Source organism: Corvus cornix, chromosome 6 (assembly GCF_000738735.6).
Source record: "Corvus cornix cornix isolate S_Up_H32 chromosome 6, ASM73873v5, whole genome shotgun sequence".
Lineage (NCBI taxonomy): Eukaryota > Metazoa > Chordata > Aves > Passeriformes > Corvidae > Corvus > Corvus cornix.
The window spans coordinates 32,432,949-32,453,383 of record NC_046336.1 but is presented as its reverse complement, the minus strand read 5'-3'; the positions used below and the strand labels follow the sequence as shown (position 1 = coordinate 32,453,383).

General features: G+C 48.0%; 1 protein-coding gene across 4 annotated transcripts in view; it reads right to left on the bottom strand.

The window, feature by feature from the left end:
• COL13A1 (collagen type XIII alpha 1 chain) overlaps positions 1 to 20,435 on the bottom strand; it is a 103,229-nt gene that overhangs the window by 58,258 nt on the left and 24,536 nt on the right. For all 4 annotated transcript variants that reach the window (XM_039553711.1, XM_019286660.2, XM_019286663.2 and 1 more), the window contains exon 4: positions 3,940 to 3,947. In XM_039553711.1, coding sequence (XP_039409645.1) covers positions 3,940 to 3,947 — 8 coding nt within the window. The remainder of the gene's footprint in view (positions 1 to 3,939; positions 3,948 to 20,435) is intronic.

Genomic DNA, 20,435 nt, shown 5'->3' with positions numbered 1-20,435 from the left:
TCCATGCAGCATGTGTTGTGATAAATTGAAGAGCCATATACACTTTGCAAAAGCACTCCTTGCAGATGGATGAAACCCTAAACAGTTGCTTGATTTTAAGTTTTATTGATGATATATTATGGAAAACTGCTTTCTTCTAGGATTTTAGGTGCGTTCTCAGTCATGCTAATATTTGCCTATCTCTGTGTGCCGGCAGTGAGCGGAACTCCCGGTATCTGCATCTGGCCCTGGGGATTACTTTGTGGCTGCTGGAAGACATAACGCTGAGCTCTCCTCTGCTTTAAGTCCCTTAAATGCTGTTTTCCTCCAGAGCTGAGCCCAGGCTGATTTCTCTCATGGTTTTTGAGGTAAAAGCCGAATTTACTTTTTCTATCTCTGCTGTGGCTAGTGCCCAAGCAGGAAGAGCCCAAGGTCGAGGCTGAGCTGTGTCAGGTCTCCCATGAGTACCTGGAGTGGTATATGATGGCACCGTGTCTGGTATGTGACTGCGCAGAGTTACAGCCCTCCAAGCAACAGCAGCAAAGGGGGAGCTCCCGGTAGCACAGCAAATAAATGCCAGATGTTTATAAGGAAAGGTTGTCTGCGACAGGGAGCCAGGAGAGAGCACTCATGGGTGGATGATACCATGAAGGTTGGTTATGAAGTCATGAAAAGCTGCCTGAAGCTCCCATATCAGAGTTAAAAGAGCATGAAAGGCAACCAGCAGCCTCTGTCCTGAGCCAGGGGAGAGCCAGCTGCACAGTTTACATCTCCTTCATTGGGAAACTGCTTGTTATGGCTCGTGCAGTCTCCAGGTGAGCTGCAGCCTGGGGAACAGGGAACCATCACCAGGAAATCATGCTGCTGTAATTCCAAAACCCACGCTCCTTCCTCAGTCATGACTAACTCAGATGCAGATACTGTTATTATGGATTTTTGCATTTGTCCCAAGGTGACTTAAGCCTTCTAAATCCTGCTGCTCCTAGCAAGTCCCACCAGCAAGAATACTGCACACCATGCCTCTTCAACCAGACCCTCAAAGACATCTTCAAAAGCAGTGTTTCCCACACATAGGAGGGATCATGAGGGTTATGTTACCCTTTAAGTTTAGACCTACAAAGCTCCTGTGGTCTCTACTCTGTATGACCCATGTCCTGTTTGCAGTATTCTATTCCACATCACATTTTTTATGCAAGTCTACCTTCTACCACCTTATGAATTCTCAAGGCTACCAGATGAAAGTCCTGCCAGACAGAAAGAATGAGGGGATGAAAGAGTAAGGATGAAGTATTTACCAGGAGCTGTGGCCTTTCTGTGAGGCCCTGAAACAAAATACACTGAAACAGCAAAAACTAGCTTCAAACTCTGAAAGGGGGGCTTGATAAAGAGATGGAATCAAATGGAAGGGTTTAGGAAACAGAATGGTTAAAAAACTCTCCACAGCTCCTTGACCATCAGCTCTGATTGCTTTGGTTTCCTAATCTCCTGCTTGTGAAGTTTTCTCTCCTTTTGGCACGACTCTACCCACAGCTCTCCACACGGGCTCTGAAGGTATCTGCAAGTCCACGGAGAGCAAGCTAATTACAGGTCTTTGACTTTCTTCCTTAGTTTCCATCTGCTAAATATTATTTTTTCATGTATGGAATTGCTGCAGTTGCCACAGAAATGTTGCATGATCAGAAATGGGAGAGAAAATGTCTGTGAGAGGATCTTTTGCTTCGGATGTGGTCCAGACGGCAGAAGGACTATTGCACGATTTCATCATTTCCTTTCTTCCTTTGCCCCTTTTAGTCCCAATCTCATCAAATATCTTACATGACTGCGGGTTGCCCTTGCCTTCACCAAAGCTTTGACTGACTTCGGGAATAAGGGTGGGAGTATTGGTTGGGCAAGAGAAGAGCATGAAGATCCCTTTTGCTGCTGTGGTGTTGCTCATTCATGTCCCTGGCTTTTGTCCTTGTCCTAAAATGCAAGCAGGGCTCAGTGCATTTCTAATGAGCATTTCTGCCCATCTCCACGCTCAAGCCAACACCAGCACTGGGAGCTAAGCCCTGCCACACAGTGTGCTGTCTTTTGCAAGCTGGGAAACAAAAATAGGAGAGAGATGTGTGGTCATCACTTTGGGGCTGCTATCCAGAACAACATGTATGACCATCAGCCAGGCTGGAGCCCAGGTTGTTGCTCATAAAACCATTTCCATTTCAATCATGAGAAATATGGAGGGGTGGGGGAATATTTCCTACAGTGACATGTAGGACTCACTTGGCTCTTCAGAGGTGAACTTTTGCTCACAGTGACTGAGCCAATCTCGCTCACCAGCTGATCAGAAACCCAGGAAGTCCTGAATGAGATGAAGGTCCTACTAGCCCAAGACAAATTCCACTTTGGCTAACAACACTCAGTCTGCCCAACTTCCTCTTGTTATTTCCATTGGCTGTAGCATTCCTCACAGCCTGTCCTAGAAGTCTGCTTGCAGAGGCAGGTTCAGAGGTCGCAATAAGCCAGGATACGGTAGCATATAATGTCAGCACTTCTCTGGTGGTCCCATGTGCTTCTGCCAGGCTTCAATCTCTCATTACAATATTAGGTTTCTAACCCTTATTGCTGCAGAGGAAGCCTGGAGTGTGTGTCTTCCTCTCCCGACAAAGGCACTGCTCTCTAGAAGACGTCTGTGTTGATCTATGGATTTCTCTCTAATTTCTCACAGCAATAATAGAAATGCCAACACCACCACCAATTTTGTGTCCACCTCATCCCTTTAGTGCCAATACACGGGCTACCCAGGCTGAAGTGGCAGGGACAGCCATGGATAGACCCACTTGCAGCGGCCTGCAGAGAAGTGCTCTCCTCCCAAAAAGCCACAGCTAATGCTGAAATACATCCACTTTAGCAGCCAGTCCTGAAAGCCCCTGGGATAAGCTATCGCTGAAGTTTTGCGTGGATCAGGGCTTCCAGCTGTGAAATGCTTTCAGACCTTTTGGCCTAGAAGGTGCAACTTTTTGGAAGATTGTTGTCATTAAATAGGTCTGTGCTCGTATATCCGTGGGAGTTCAGTCTATAGCATTTCAGCCTGATGAAAGGGGAAAGAAAATAGGTTGTGCAGCAACTACTACTCAGAACGTCATCTGCAAACTGTTTAAGACACTTTTGCGTGAACAGACAAAAGATGACTACCGTATGTTTAACTTCTCATGTTCCTTCACAGAAACCCTGAATAGTCGCTCTATTGTACACAAATATAAACCATTTCCTCTGGAAGGACCGTGCTAGAGACAATACAGTGTTTCTTTATAATCCTGAGAGTTATCAATACATGGCTTCAGTCCTTGCATTGCTTCTTCTGGTTCACCGTGGGTCTTGTAATAGCTGCAAGAAAATTTCTGCAATAACCTAGCTATTTTCCTGAAGCCTAAATTGTCTGTGCTGAGGTTTTACATTAGCTAACATTTGAAAAGGAAGCTGTCAACACAATTTTTCCTCTGAAATTGATAGTTGCGCAGCTATACTTGAAGGCCCAGCAGTTCAGCCAGCCCGAGTGAGTAGCAGGGAACAAGTCCCTCCAGCTCAGCTCCTGCCATGTGTTTGTGATCTATCTTTCCCTTTTCTGCAAACACATCTCATTCAGCACGTGGCATCCCATGCATGTGAAGCGCATACAGCTGGTTCCCCCAGAGGCTGTGGGGCCAACTGGTAACACACAGATCTCTGCACCACATGAATTTGCCATGCCCCCTCCCTGCGCTCCCTCCATCTCCCCCTCAGAGGCTGAGTTGCAGCCAAGAGCAATCCCACCCCAATCTAGTCCTGAGCTCCTACAGTACTTGCTGTTCGGGATATCCCAGGCTGCCAGGACTGCAAAGGTGGCTACCACACCAGACACCACAGACAGGAGGCTGTGGAGTTCATGCTCCACAGACTCTGTGTCAACAGCTTCTAAAACCATAGAGGTTTGGTACTTACAGGCGGACCTGAAAGAGAGAAGAAAAATAAACAATAATTAATTTTTTAATGCAATAAATCCTAACAAGAAGAGCTAGAAAAAGACACTGCACCATCAGGGCTTAATCCTCAGACTGCTCCCATTTGCTAATGTACTTTAACCAGCTCCCTGCTTGTTAATTAAGGTATGCCCACAATTAGCAGCTGCTAGTAACCACCATGAGTGCAGGGCAGCCTCTGACAGCCCTGTCAGAGCCCTGTGCTGGAAAGGCCATGCAAGTCAGCCTCTTGGCACTGTCACACTGAGTTTTGGTCCTTTGGCACACACGGGAGTGAGGGATTTGTTATTTATATGACTCTCCTTCATATCCTTGCCCATGCCTGGGGCTGAGAAGGTTGGATTTGAGGAGGCAAGAGCCCCTTTGCTGCTAAAATTCTTAGCCATTTCACACTAGCATCGGTGATCTTGCAAAGGTGTGAAATGGTTAACAAGGAAACTACAGTTATTAAAGACGTCAGGTACCTTTTCTCTTTAATACAATCAAATTTTCCCCTTTTCTTCTGCCTCTGATCCCATAGAAGCCCATCTTCCCTCTTGGAAGAAATTCCCTCAGATCCTTTGGGTTTCTTTTATTTTGGAAATCTTTTCTGGAACCTGCCAGTGTGGAGCACTGCATTTCTTTCATACAGCATGGTTGTACAATATATATCAGGGCTTAAACAGCACATTTCTTTCATCAGTTCCCAGAAAATTCCTCAAAATCCTGACAGATATTGTGTGTGTGGAAAGAAACCCCTGGACTCACTATTTTGTGGTTTCCTCTCTGTGGGAGAAGCAAGACACACCATACAACTGTCAGGGGTTTCTACATTTTCCATACTTTACAGACACTCTATTTGCTTTTTTTTTCTTCACACCAAGTGCCAAGAAGTAAGGCTAAGCAGTATAACAGGTGAGCTGACAGATAACAGGCAGCAACCTCCTCTTTGCATGGGAGGCGGATGTCACAGTGAGCACCTGTGAAATACGTCGTCATCCTGAAAATGGCCCTGGCTGAAAGTCCACAAAAGAAACTGGAGACTTTGGATGAACAAATGTTTTCCACACTGGAAATCTCTCACTTAGCATGACTCTCTTATACCAGGTTTGGTGACCTAAAGTTTCCCTGTCAAATGCCACTGTTAGACACAGCTTTCATTGTAGTTGATCAGAAGAGGTTACCTTTAGAGAGCAACTTTTGGTTAAAATACAAAAAATAGTAACCACCTCCATGATAGCTGACAGACAGAGCTAAAGTCAACACTTGCAGCTGGAAGGCTCAACAACTCAATTCAAATCAAACTTAGGACAGGAGCTCAGGGGCGACCCAGATTTGGTTGGCCTGGCAATCACCCACAACCGGTGTTGATGCTGAGGTCATTGTCCTACTTGGTACACCAAGCAGAAACAACAAAAGGGCTTCTGATCAGAGAGTTCATTTAGGAGGGCAAGGTCAGACTCAGAGGCAGGAATCCTAATTTATGCCAGACTGGGAGAAAAGAAAAAAAAAGAAACAAAAAGAGAGACAGTTTTCTGAGTCTGGCTTGGATGACAATAAAGTTCTGTGAGAGCACTGTTTTGGAGAGATTTTGTTTCAGACTGAGTGCCCTGTCACAAGGTCAATGCTTATAGCTCGCCAATACATGGACTTCATTTCCATTAGCAACACTACAGACCCTTAATAACCCGCCTACCTGTCTGCATGGACTTGGGGCACTCATGGATTGCATGAACTGAACTGTTGAGCTAATATTAAAAGAAAAATGTAAGGACATGCAAACCCTGAGCCACCCCTGCCCTTCCAGCCCAAACACAACCAGCCAGCAGCACAGCCTGTAATGGTATTGCCATACCACTGAGAGCAAATATAAGCTCTTGTTTGCTCCAGAAGCTCTGTCCACAGAGCGGAGTAAATCAGCAATGCTGGCAGCTCTGGGCCATGCACCCCACACAGATCAAAGGAGGGAGGAATAGTGGAGGCCCATCTCTTTTATGTGCCCCCTATAAAATTAATGGCTATTTGAAGGGGACTGCGCAGTCTTGTGTAAACACTCATCAGTGAGCTGCAGGGACACAGTCTTGGCTGCAATAAGTCAATCAGGAGAGACCATCCAGAGACTGGGCTTCAAATGCCAGGACAGTCTGTGTGACCCAGGAAAAAGCGAAGCCCTCAGACAGAGTCACTTCCAAAAGCAACATCATCTTGCATGGGCTGGAGGAGGAAAAGGAGGAGGAAGAGGCAGAGGAAAGATGTTCTAAAGACACCAGGGAGGGAGGAGGTGCTGCTGGATAAGCTGTTGCAAAGCGTAAGGGATTTTACAAAGCAAAATAAAGCTTCAGCAAAATGCTTTGGTCATATGCTGTCACAGTGGTAAAGTGAGCAGAGGTTCTGAAGTGGCTCGTTCCTTAACACAAGTAGTAAATTAATGCACATTAGAGGAAAGAGTGGGTAAAGGAGGACAGAGATACTTGCACCTCTACTCTCAACTACTCCAGCCATCGGCAGTGCAGTGAGCTCGGTTGTGGCCAAAGCTCTGGCAGAGCTGCTCTGGCCCAGACAGGGATGCTGACAACCCTGTAAGCCAAGAGAACAAACTCACAAGTTGACCAGGCTGCATGGGACCCTTAACAAAAGCCACCTGAACTGCAACAGAATCAACACACCACCACTGCGTGTAGTCCCCATGTCACCTGTCTCTTGCAGTCCCAGCCAGTTTGGGGCAACCATGTGGAAACAGGACTGCTTGCCCCAACATGAGCCAGGTCTTGGTGGTGAACTCCAAAGAGCTCCACAAACAACCAGGAGCCAACAATCTTGACAGCCACAAGTACAAATCCGACCTATTGTGGGTTCCTCCTCTTCTTACAGCAGGCTCTTTTGGGGTGAGACAGAGGTGGTGCTGCATAGGAGATGAGCTAGATCCCCTTTCCATGTAAACAGTCAACAGAGAAAGGACGAGTCAACAGAGCAGCAATAAAAGCTACCATGAATGTTTCCAAACCCATTCCATAGCTAAGCTCAGCCAGCAGACAAACCCAGAGCTTCCAGATCACCAAATTCCTCAGCCTTCACAGACAGAGAACCCACACTTGTAATTAGCACCTCCAGATCCTGTGTGTTTTGAACCTGATCTTGCTGGGACCAGAGCGATGCCGGTGCTGGCATATGGGCTGCAGCACGACCGTCCGCCCACGACGGGCTGCTCAGGAAGCATCTCTCCGTGCCGGTGCCTCGCTGGAAGGCACTGGAGGGCTGTAAGTGACTGCAAACACTGTTTATCCAGCTGCGAGCTTGTGGAGCAGCAGGGGACGGAGGAGGGGACGGAGAAAACGTGTCAGGAGTGGACGAGTGGGAGGAAGCAGTGGTCTCCTGCAAAGAGGAGACCTCCAGACTACCTTTGAAACTGAACATTGAGAAAACAAAGAATTCTTGTAGGGGTACCCAAGGTCCCTCCAAACATATGGCCTCTGGAAATTAGCACCATCTGCACTGTCCCTTCTCAGCTGCTCTGGTTTTTATGCAGACAGAAAATTTCCTTAAAGAAGCTCTGCCTTTCCGTAGCCCAAGCGAGCAAATGAGCGGCCACCTAAGGGTAGGTCCACCTTATTGCACATACAGAAAGAGCACACCTGTGGTGAAGAGCAAGGCCATGCCACAGAGCCCTCTGTTCACTTGACCTTTCTCATGGCCTGTTCAACCAGTGACTGACTACAACAGAACTGCAGTGATTCCTTTTCTCTGACCCACTCAGAGAGATAAAATACGACCCTCCACGCTGTAGCCTCTTTGGCCTCAGAAAAGGAGAGGCTTAGTTTTGCAAGTGGGTCAAATTTATCCTAATCTGGAAAGTCCCATGTTCCATACCATCAGATCTTAAAAGCTGGACATAGAGGAGCAGGTTTGCTGAGAGGCCTTCTGCTGATGACAGAGATATCTCCAGCTTGAGATGGCAGTGCTCTCTGGACTGAGAGGATCATTGAAATGATCCCATCCACTTACAGGCATTTCCTGAAGTCTGGAAAAGTGTCCATTCTCAAAAGGTTCCCAAATGCTGTGGCTTATTTTTTTCCCTCTAATTTCTTGGATTCAGGCAGTACAGTGCAGTGTCTGTAATGTGGGTACCTTCCAGCCTGCTCCAAAAGCTCACATACAAGGGGTTTTTTTCCCTCTTATATAGCATATACAAGATGAGGAGGACAGAGAGGGAACACTAAGACATTATTGTTGCTTACTTGGGTCATCCTCACTACACACTCTGGCAGCAGGGAAGATGTAAACATGTAATCCATCCCTGTGAGGAAATCCAGCCATTTCACAGACCCAGAAGCCAGCCTTAGGGAGTTACAGAGATACAGTTACTTCCTGCCATTCAGGGCTATGTTAATTGATAACAAGATAGTTGTGGCCAGGCAATTAGTTATGAAATGCTGATTAAAATGTCAGCAGCCTGAGCATGACCTTACCCAGGGTGGCATGGAACCCCTAATTCATGGCTCCATGGGCACTGAGTGCAGACTGATCCCATTTCGGAGCAGGCAGGCCCCAGCTGGGTGCATGGAGTACAAACGATGGGTTTGGCCTATTTTAAACACTGGCCCTGCTGCAGTTTTCACACAACAGATCCAGAGTACTCATACTCTTCTAGAGCCATCTTCCCTACCTCCATCAGGGGACAAATGATACAAGAGGAGGCAGAGGGAACATTAACTCCGAGAACTTCAAATGAAAAGGCAAAAATGCCATGTGCCTTGCCATAATTCAGTATTATTAGCTGTAGGTGGAATTAAAGACAACGAAGTCTTGAAAATAATGAGAAAGACTTCAAACACTGACTACCCAAAGCACAGCCTCTAGAAATTTTGCTTCAGGTTTTGTCAGCAGTGGCAGAAAATCTGAGTGGATAACTCACTCCAGAGAGCAGAAGGCCCTTGCAAAAGGCCAGGCCCCTCCATCCCTAAAACATTCTTCTCTTGGCTACACCCTTTCAGAGTGGCAAGAGGTTTTTCAAAGGATTGCAGAAATGCTGGACAGCAAAAGGACCATCAGGATTTCACTGCCAAAAAATCTGACAAACGCTAAGCTGAGGCACTGGGTTATGCCAGTCATTCAAGCTCGCCCCCAAAATCAAACCCATGACATCACCGAGACTCGGCAGTTAATATCAGCAGCTGTTGAGGATAAAAGTCATTGCTCAGGCACTCTGAGCGCCCCAGCGCACCACCACCACCAGCCCAAGCCAAGCAGAAAGCCACAAGCACAGCACTGAACAAAGTCCAAAGGATGCTATGATCAAAGTAGACACCAAGGAGAAGCCTCATAGAAAAATTAACATGATTAAGCATTAGTCTCAAAAATAAAAGAGGGGGTCTGATAGCGGAGTTTAATCACAGATCCCAAGTGCATCTCCAAACATCACTGCTTGTTTCAAAAAAAGTCTGTAAGGACAACAGGAGCCAGTCAGCCCCCAGAGCCAGAAGAATCTGATAAGGGTAAGTGGGGCCTTTGGCATAACCACAGCCAGCCCTGTTAGGCAAATTAAAGTGCTCAAAGACAAGGGCTCAACCATAGGCAAGCAGTAGTATTCTGACAAACATCTGGGAGAGCCCCTTGCAAAAACAAAGGACAGGAAAGGGTGAAGAGCAGATGGCCCACCCAGTGCTGGCTGCACCCAGGACAAACAGAGCACCTCTGGCACTGCCAGGGGAGAGATGGTGGGACAGCCAATGCTGGGCAGCACAATGCTCATTTCGGGCAGGCATCCATGGGTCAGCAAGCTTTTCCCAAGCAGCAAACAATCACATTTGTCCCTGCCATGCTGAAGCACTTAGCACCACAGAAAGCAGAGAAACCCAGGCTGGGAAGGACTCCCAGGGTCAGCTCACCCAGTGAATTTTCATACTTGAAGGCCCCCCCAAGGTTTTCCAGTAGTGGTGTGGACCCCTGGATGGTAAATCGAAACCTTATGGTGGCAGGCTCATTGCACTCCACCACCTTCTGCCAAAGAGCAAGCGTGCCCCCAGGCTCCAGCAAACCACCAGCCCAAAACCGCTGTTCTTGACTATCCCCCTTTCTCTTCCCCTTCTGCCTCCCCTGAGCAAACCAAAGAGAGATTAAAGGATTCCTGTGGAATGAGTGACATGAAACTGAGGAGGGAACATCTCCAAAGCAACCAAAGGAATAAAGTCTGTACCTAGCCCATATGGGCAAATATTTCTCTAACCTGTTGCTGTCCTCTGGGGATAGTGACACCACATGCTTCCCTAGTGATCCAGTCCAGGCAATACCCTAGCCCTGATTCATAAGGCCATATTTATTATCTTTCTTAGAGACTACCCAAAATTTCCAGTGTTGTTGTTTAAGTCAGTCAATGACCTCTGATGCACAGCAAATTCAAAGAAGAGATTTTTTTATTTCTCTCCTTTTTGCGGTTACCTCATGTATTTGATGTCTGCTGTCCTGTTCCTCAGTCTTCTCTTGTCTTTAGACTAAACAAAACCTAATTCTTCCAGTCTCTCTGCACAGGCCATGTTTTCTGGACCTCTGGTTGTTCTTGTTGCTGCCCCTCAGTGGCCTTTTTGCCTCTTCAAATGTAATTCTCAAACAGCAACCTCCTCTCCAGCTCACTGCATGAGTCAATGGCAGACAACTTCGTGAAGGCAGAAGATACGGTGTCTATTTATCTTATCTGCAGGGTCTTACTCACAGAGGGAAAATGAGTTCCTCCCTGTCACCACGTCTGCCTTGCTCTTATGTTCTGACATGACACTTGTTTTTTATGAGCCCTCAAAGGCTCAGAGATTTCTTTAAGAAGCTGATGTCCTTGCTGCCTGGTGTGACTGGCACCCACGTTCCAGTGAGAAGGAAGGTCTCCTCACTCACAAGAACAAATTCAGCCTTTTCTTGGTGTCCTTGACAGTCCCACCTCACTGTAGACTCTCAGATTTTCATCTTGCATACCCAGTCATTTTAAATCCTTCCAGTTTTACTTTCCTCCTGTCTTAAATTTCAGCTTGCTTCATAATTTTATTTAGCTGATCTCTTCCTGTAGCTCCTATGCACTGGAACAACTTCAACTCGTGCCTTCAACAGTTTCCCTGTCAGACTGCTGAGTTTTCTCAACTTCTTCCCCAGTTCCTACTCTCCAGAGGCATAACCCCACCAATTCTCCAGCTCTTTCTGTTTTTGAAATCCACCTAAACACCTGGACATTTCCAGAAGCACCTCACAACTCTTAGTCTGAAGACGTGCATGCCAGTTCAATAAGCTACCATTCCAACAAACCCTATCCTTTGGCAGATGTTTGGTAATCTCTCTGGAACTCCCACCCTACATCCCCTAACACATCCTTTTCCGTGCCAGGAATAAGAAGGTGGCATCTGAAAGCTCTGGAGAGATCCAAATCGGTTTGAAAATTGCAGCTGGTTGTTCAACAAGAGTCTCTCATTCCTGCACTGAGGAGCTGGCCACTTCCTCAGTACTTGGCCAGGCCCTGCACAAGTCCTATTCCTCAGAGAGCTGCAGAATTAGGAAGGAACCAGAGGGGGAAAATGGCCAAAGTAAATCATGGCTGGGTAAAGTAAAAATCAAAATCCAAGGCATTTTTACTTCCTGCTGAAAATTACAATCCCTCTCATAATATGGTTGTCCAGGAAAAGTAGAAAGTTGGACCTTACTATAGCTAAAAATTATTTGAATAAATTCTCTGATCGCGCACTTCAAATGCAAACAGCACACTTTATTCACTTGGCAAATTGCATAATTAATTTTAGTCCTATATAATTTTTGCAATTAGCAGCTGATTTTAATAACTAGTGTACTGTTACTTTTTTCTCCCCCCTAATTCTTTTTATTCTTCTCTCTTTTCCATCTGCTAACTCTTTTCTTCTTCCTTCCTCCTTCCAAAATACTTTGCAACTTTTATAACAGCAAATTCTGTCACCTACCCAGGGATGAACAAAAGACCATTGTGTTCAATTTATCTTTTAATAGACTCCTTCCTCAAATATCTCACGGACTGCCAGTACTGTCTTCCAGACCCTGTCTCACACCCTTCTGAATTATGAAAATGTTTGGGAGGGTCTTTCCTTTAGCCCAGACATTCTTCCACCCCAGATGATTGATAGCTCCCAGTTACCACTAATTACCCTATCAGCAGTTGGACATGAGCCTAGCCACAGTGTTCTTCCTCCAGAGGCCGGCAATGCATCCCTGTCGCTCGTTATCCTCTCCTTCAAGGATGGAACAAACTGACTAATTAGAGACATCATAAATTCTTCCTTCAGGCTCTTCCTGATGCGTTGCCTTGTTTCCAAACAGAGCATGTGGAGGAGAGTTGGGCTGATGCTAGTCCTTTCAAAAGGAAAAATGCAATGGAGTTTATGAGCCTAAGTGGGTTTGCTCAGTGTGTTTTATGGAGCAGAAGAGGAGAGTATTCATTCAGCCAACTCTAGCTGATGCTTTTTAGCACATCTCAAGCTGGAGAGGTTGGTTTAGCTTGGCTACCCCCGTGCCTGGTCAGAGCCAGGCCGGGGCAGGACGCACATATGGAGACAACCTGTGTTGGCTTACAGGGATAAAGGACTCACGGCTTCCCTTACCTAGAATGAACTGAACATGCAGATCCCTTCCCCGCTGCCCCCAGTGCCAACACCAGATGCACAGCACACACTATGGAGAGAGCCATCGAACTGGAAAGGCAAAGAAGTAACCCCAACCAACTGCTGCCTCCCACTGAGCATGGTCTCAAAGGCACCTGTATCCTCTCATCTTCTCAACATGACAAATTTGATTCCATAAGTTTGAATTCTTCTGAATTCTGTCAGGACCTCCATCTTGTTTGAGAGGGCAAGATTTTTCTTATTTAGGCATACAGGTGCTTATTTTTTAAGGTAGTGAGAGATCCCATTATAATCTCAAAATCAAAAGAGAGCACAAGGAAATCAGAAAATAAATACTTTCCCTTCTCCCCAGAGCAGAGAAAAAATAACTTAGAGGAAAATCAAGCAAGCTTAGACATCAGTTACTCTGAAGCTCTTCCTCCTAGACAAAAGGAAAAGCCCTGAGGGCACGAGAGGAAAAGGCATTATATTTAGAGAGAAGTTTCTCGAAAGTACATGGGGCATGTGGTACACCTGGTAAAAAAAGGTTGAGGCTCCTCAGCCACTGCTAAAATGGCAAGTTCTAGCAAAACAGGAAACCCTCACTGTCCTAGAAAAGAAGAGAGCAAAGAGCAGGAATGAGAACCAAGGTCTGCAACAGTCTGCTGCATGGGAAAGGCACATAGAAAAACCCAAGTGGAGGAGGAGGGAATGGCTGAATGCATGCCAAACCATGTGGGGCTGGGGATAGCACATGCCCCGCACCAGCCCTCGAGCCAAGAGTCACATCTGTAGCCTCCCTTCCTAAAGGGCCTGAGAGCCACTTCCCATCACTGTCCCAAGAAACTCCAGGACCCTGCCTATTAAGATACAGTTTACTGCAATAGCAGAGCATGGAGATCTATCCAGGATGGCTTTGGAATTCAGAGATAGAAATATTCACAACCACACCTGATAACCCCCATCTCCACCTGCTTCCCCAGAAAATAAACATTTTCTATAAGCATTCAGGTCATCCATAAGCAAGAGATCACCACACAAAACACAAGGCTACACCTTTCAGAAAAAAACCACTTGTCTTGACCCCTCTCCTCTCCTTCTGTCTTTAAGCCCACTTTAAATCACATTGCACAGGGGATGGCAAAGAGCCCCACAATACCACAGCTTCTCCCTAGGTTTCACAGGGGTCAGAGCCAGGTACACCACTCCCTGTTGAGCAGAGAGCTGACATGTGGCTCCCTCGGTGTGGCCAGGGCAGTGCCACAGACCCATAAACTCTGTGAGTGCTTTTGGGGTTTCGACCCCTCTTTCACGCATGTGGCACTTGTATATAGTAGGGTCTAAGGGGAAGTTAATCTGTAGGCAAGGACTGCCGTTTTGGGAGACATAACTACTCCCTCTTTGCTGCCAAAATTGCTCTAATAAGGAGCTAATATTTTAAAACTAAACAAAAAAAAAGATTAAAAAAATCCTAGCCCATTGTGTTCTTCAACTCTGTTAGGGATGAGGCCAACACACAACTCCCAGCAGCTGCTGTTGCCTCCAGCAACATCTCCTCCCTTGGACAGCAGCGGCAGATGACAGAGGAGAAGGACAAGAAAAGAGCAGCCACCAGGATCTGGCTGCATCCACCCAGTGCCACATTCCAGCCCCAGGTTCAGCCTCTGGAAGACCCCTTCCAAAAGGTCCTCTACCTGCTGCTGGTTGAGCTGCCCAGCAAGGGTAGCCTGGCGTGGATGGGATAGCTGGGTGGTCCCCAGCAAGGCACACACACTGCCCGGAGCAACACCAAATCATAATAAACAAGTCCCTCGCACAAAGTTCTGTCAGTTCAGATTCCAGTTCAGCTGATATAATCTTCATTTTCCCTTTGAAAGAAAGGAAAAAAAAGAAAAGCAAAAAGAAAAAAACCAGACATCCTAAGGGAGAGGCGTGAGGCAAGCAATGGATTGATACTGCCCGTGTGTGTCTCAGCCCCCCATGTGCTGTTAATCAGCTGCCCCCCCCGGGAAATATGCTGGTTTAATTACCGCCTGCTTGCACAGCCCGTCTGCGATGCTGCTCACCCAAGACATCGCATGAGGAAAAAACAGACAGTCTCAGCAGCCAGGCTAGAACAGGATGGGCAAGCAGAACAGGAATCATCCCAGCCCTGGTTTGGGGAGTGAAGGATTGAATTGGTCCAGGGAGCCCATGCAAGCAGGCTGCCACCCAATCCCTTATGTGCAAGAGGTGGATAGCATCAAAGGGCACATCACTGCCCCACCAGAGCCTTGGGCACTGCAGAGGGGACAGACGCATCAGGGAGTCACCTTTCTTCTATCTGAAACACAATCTTATTTTGAGGGGAAAACTGAAGACACACAATGGGCAACGTGGGAGTTTCCAGATTGGAAAGGGGAGACATAGCCAGATGCAATGAAGGGCAGATGCCCAGTTACTAGGTGTCATGTCACAGCCCACTGCTCTCACCAGGTGCATGGCACAGACCCCACACGTGAGCACATCTCTCCAACCCCTCTGATTGTCATGCTGCTGGCATTCTGCAGCATTCATCTGGGATGTTTGAGCATCACTCTAATGCAAATAAGTATTTTCCAGGGCTTCTGCTTCATAATGCATTCATAATGTCAAAGAGGCAGTGCACAGAGGGACGCAGACCTGGTACAGCTCCTGGAAGGGGAGAGCTGCATCAAGTGCATCCCACCCTAAAAGTGACTCATCGGACAGTCACTTGGAAGGGGCTTCAGCACAAGATGTGGGTAGCTGCTCTCCCACCTGGGGGACAGCCAGGAGGTTTAATAATTAACGGCCATACACTCGCCTGCAAAGGCTGGCACAAAAAGCATGGCTGCGTCTTTAACAGCTGCCACCGATGGGAAACTCATTGGAGTGTGTGTTTGGAGGGGAAGAAGGTTAAGATGATTAACTGGTGCTAACAAGTTTAGGATGTGGAAGAAGTATTTTCTTGGACGTCCATCAAAGAGAGGATTGAATGTTCCCCGGCGGAGGGGGGGGCGGTATGTGTTTAACAGATGAGGTTTCTGCCTCCCGAGGCCCGCCCAACCCTGCATGATGCAACCTCTCCCCTTTTAAAGGCTGCCTCTGCCCCTGCACCATCAGCGTACCTGAGGCCCCAGCCGGGCACAGGGGCTGAAAGGCGATGGGGGAAGGAAAGCCGCCCCTCCCCTCTTCCTGTTGATCTGTGTCCTGGGACACCCTCGGGCACCGGCAGATCAGCCTGGTCCTTGGTCCCCACAGGGTAAAGGTGTGGGTAGATGCCCGGAAAAGCCAAGAGGGAATCGGGTATTACCACACCGAAAGCAGAAACCTTGGAGAGGACAGCTCCTCATGGGCCTCTACATCCCACTGTAAAAACCCTCTCTGCCCCACCACAGGGACACCAAACAGAGCCATCCTGATATTGGCCAGGCAACAACCCACTTTTTACCTCCCCATTGTCCTTAAGCACGTGGCAGCATCTAACATTGGCACCGAAGCAAAGTCCCCTTGCAAACAGCTTCGGAGTGAACCACTTGGCGCCTGCAACATCCCCTTTGGCCCATCCCGGGTATTTTCAGTGCTCTTCGGCAGCTGGCGGGCACCCACGCTTTGCGCAAGGGCTCGGCCGCCACCGGGCGCCGTGCCCCGCCGTGGAGCCTGGCGGCCGGTACGACTCACCCTCATTCCTCCGGCCGCCGCAGAGCTGCCAGGATGGGCAGCACACACGAGACCCATGTCGCGGGGCCCGGACGTGCGTCAGCGGCTGACGCAAACCAGCCTGGCCATGTGCACACAGCCCAGGCCTGGGAAAAATCCTCCACCCCGGTAGCACGCTTGTGCTGAATCAAAGCCGTCACCGTACAGTAGCAGAGCAATGTGCTCTTCGGGTTTCCTCAGCCAGCTGGGATGTTTTTGCCTTGCTTTGTCAAGGCGCTGATTTATGCCCATATGTACCATATACATTGTAAGCACAGGCACGCAATGGTGTAAACACTTCTACCAAACATCTGTACACAAACCCGTCAAATATGCAGAAGCTCCCCGCTGCAGCCCTCAACATGCACCCCCAGCTGCCCCACAGGCAACCTGTCGGGGCCTAGTCTGCATGTGGGGTGCCATGTGCCACTGGATTTGTTATTCCAACATGGACAGTAAAGGTCACATCAGGACTGCTGCCTGATAAAAATCAGCACAGCCACAATGCTCTTCTCCTGCCTCAGTCTGTGCTTTGGCTGGAGCACTTCACAGCGGGTATCTGCTCCAAAATCTCTTTCCCATGCATTTAATCCTCAATGTCTTTCTCTGCACTATACTAAGGTATAGGTTAGTTTATTCCTGGTTTTGCATGGGGAATGGCTGTATCAAACAACCAAGGTTTATCCAGGGCTGGGATATAACATTTGGACCATAATATACAAGCACCATTAAAGTTAATGCTTGGGTCACCAGGACTCATGCACACCTGAATATAAATGTTCACCTGTTTGCACCTTTGGGCAGAGTTCAGCCTCCAGAGAAAAAGTCCCGTAGCAATTCCATGTCTTTGGAGGAAATTCTTCCTACCTTCCAGCCAGTTTAAAATAAAAAAGCCAATAATAAAATGTTTAAAATAAGAAGGCATATAAAAGACAAAGTGGGGAGCCCTGAGGTATACAGGAGGAAGGCCTGAGCATCACAAAGGAGAATCATACGAACAAGCAGATGGGTGTAAATAAACAGGCCACCCTCCTTCAGAGCACTTGCATCCATCACTGTACCAGAGTGCCTTCCTTTTTCAGTGCTTTGGCTGTTTCTAAGCATATTTTGGATAAAGAGGGAAAGGCCGAGGCATTTGCCATCCTAACTCTGTTGGATGGTAGCACCACAGGGATGCTCTAAGCCCTCCAACCATTTTGCAGTGCAGGCCATGCTCACAACTGTATTAATGGCTTATGCAAGCCCTCTTAATCTGCACAGAGGCAACAACAGCAGGTTAATTAAAATCAATTAAATACTCCTTAAATACTCCCTAGAAGACTAAGCCAGATGAGTTGATGCTTAGAGGTATAAGAAACATCCTTTCTCCCTCTTCCTGTCCCTCAGCCATGCATGTGGCAATGTACAGGTGACAAAACCCAAGGTTGAGGTGACTCCTCAAGCTGCTCCAGGCAGTTAAGAGTATAGCTGCCTACATGTTCAGAGAAAGAGAGTTAAGTGACCAAACAAACTATTTGTTTGGTTTTTTTCCTGAATTGTTCATCCCCATTTATTCATAACTGCTCACAGAATCCATGGAATTCATTGTGTGGTTTGCATCTTCAAAACAAATGAAACAACAGTATGTCTAAACCAAACAAACCCCAACCCAAAATACAGCCAGCAGCCCAGGGCGCATGAGCAACTTTCCAGGCTGAAGTGTGTATATACTCTGGAGGGCCCAAAAATGTGGATGGGGGAATATATTTAAATTTCAGGGAATAACAGAATTCCCAGGAAGATGTCTTACAAAGCAGGGGAAAAAAAGGAGGGTAGTATTTAAGCAACGATTATGCTGCAATTTTTCTTCCAGATGTGCTATGGGGATGGCGTGCCAGAGAATCCCATTTTCTGACACGGCAACGTGCTGCTGTGGCTGCAGTGGTGCCGGACGCCCATCCACAGCAGCCCAGGCACTGCTCCCTCCAGATCCCAGCTCTCTGGCCAGCCTGGCCATGAGGGCTTAGCCTTCCAAGGGAAAACACAATTCAGAGAGCTCAAAACTTTTGGCAAGGAGCAGCTGCTTGAGACAGAAGTCCTCTTTTCCAATATTTTTGCTAGTGCTTGTCAAAAAGCTGTGTTGAGCCACTTTCAAAGTGGAAAACACCTTTTGCACAGTCAGCATAGAAAGCCACGCTGACTTAATGTCCTCAAAAGAGGTGAAATACAAAACCATAGCATTTCAACCAGTTCAATGCAAGCGGCCAAGGGTGTTCCATTGCACCCTCCCACCTCATCCTCCTCATGGCTCTGAGCCAGGGCCACTGACACGGCTTGTGACTGCTGGTGTTTAAATAGCTGGAGTTGACCTTTCCGCACCCTCACCCCACACCAGGGATCCCAAACACCTCCTTCACCCCTCGGGGCTCACCAGTGTGTTCATGTTTTTAATCTCATGGGAGCCCCTGAGCAGCATTAAGACACTGGCACAGGTTGCCCAGAGAAGCTGGGGCTGCCCCATCCCTGGAAGTGTTCAAGGTCAGGTTGGACAGGGCTTGGAGCAATCTGGGACAGTGGAAGATGTCCCTGTCTATGGCAGGGGCATGGAACTAGATAACCTTTTAAGGTCCCTTCCAACCCAAACCAATCTATGATTCTATGATGTGTCCAAGAAGCCCCAGCAAGCTGATAAAGGATCACGTTTAACACGACAGCAAGAAAATATAAAAGCCATGAAAACAACCTGGCAAGAGATAGAGCACCCCAGCTGGGATGTGGGGAGAAGGCAGGACTTGGGCACTGTCCCTCCTTTTGGCTCATCTCCACATAGATGTTTGGGGAGAAGACACAAATCCCAAGTTAGAAACGGATGCATCCTCTTGGATACAACAACCTGCCTGTCTGCTGCAGGGCCAAGGCTCAGCCCACACTGCCCAGGAGTCTCCCCTTGCTCCAGCCATCCCCATCAACCCCTCATCTGCTAAGCCAGGTCCTGCCTTTCCCAGCATATTTTCCTTCCTCTGCAACTGTCTGTGGGGATGGGCACAGGTCAGTGTGTGGGAAATCCTGCCACTTCCCATCAGCTGGCCCCACTGGCTCTGGGTGACACATTCTGGGTGGGAGCCAACGCCCCACTGCAGCCCTACACTGCCTCCTCCAGCAGCAGCGAGTATGCCGAGGGGTCTGGACAGGTGTAGCCAAGGGGGAAAGCAGAATGTCTGGACCGAGTTGTGTGCACCATGTGGCACACATCCCCTGGGCGCAACTGGGGCCACTGCTGCTCCTTGGCTCCCGCAGGCCTCCCTGCAAGAAGGTGAACAGCAGCAACAATTTTGAGTTGCAGTATCTCCTGCTGGTATTTTTGTAAAGTCAAACGCAGCTGAAGGGTGGCCAAGCAGCTTTCTTTGTGCCCCATGGTGGGGCAGATAGGAAACGTGGGTGAAATTTTGTATGAGAAGAAATGCCATGGGGACATTCCTTTGCAAAGCCTCAAAGACATTCCGGAGAAAACCCAAGTTCCTGGCCACTGCCAAAATCATTGCAGCTGCACCACACCACCCTCCAAGCCCCTGTAACAGCAGAAGGTAGACCGGTTTGTGGCAGGGCTGTGCAACTTTCCTCTGACTGCCAGTACCACTCCCTGGGAGCTGCCCCTCCTGCACCCCAGGTCCCTCCCCTGCCCCCAAGTGCTGCCACAGCGAGGGATGCAAAAGTCATTCAGCATCCCTCTGAGCTGCTTCCCTGCTAGCACAGCTGACCGCCTCCAGCACTGCAGACTCCCAACCTGACCAAGGAGAAACCAGACCAAAACAAGCATTGTGGAGGCAGAGGGAAAGCAGCCAGCCTTTTTTTTTTTTAAAGGGATATTGAAGACCAGAGCAGAGAGCCAGCAGAGTGAAAAACAACCACGTGGGGACTGTGAAAATCAGAGCTGAGGAGAGGAAGATGGGAAAGGTCTAATAAAGAGAGTCACAATATACAAAATACACAAGCGCCCACCTCCGCCAGGAAAGGTGTGGGAAGGGATTGTGGTGTAATCCCTGGCTGTTTGAGGCTCCCCAGGCAGACACAGTCTGGATCTGCAACTGGATCAAGATTAGACCAGGAAAGCTTAGCATTTTTTGCCCTGTCAACCTGAAACACAATGCTTTTCTCTTGCAGCGTTTTTCTGCTACGTGGAGGAAATCAAGGGAGGTCAGCT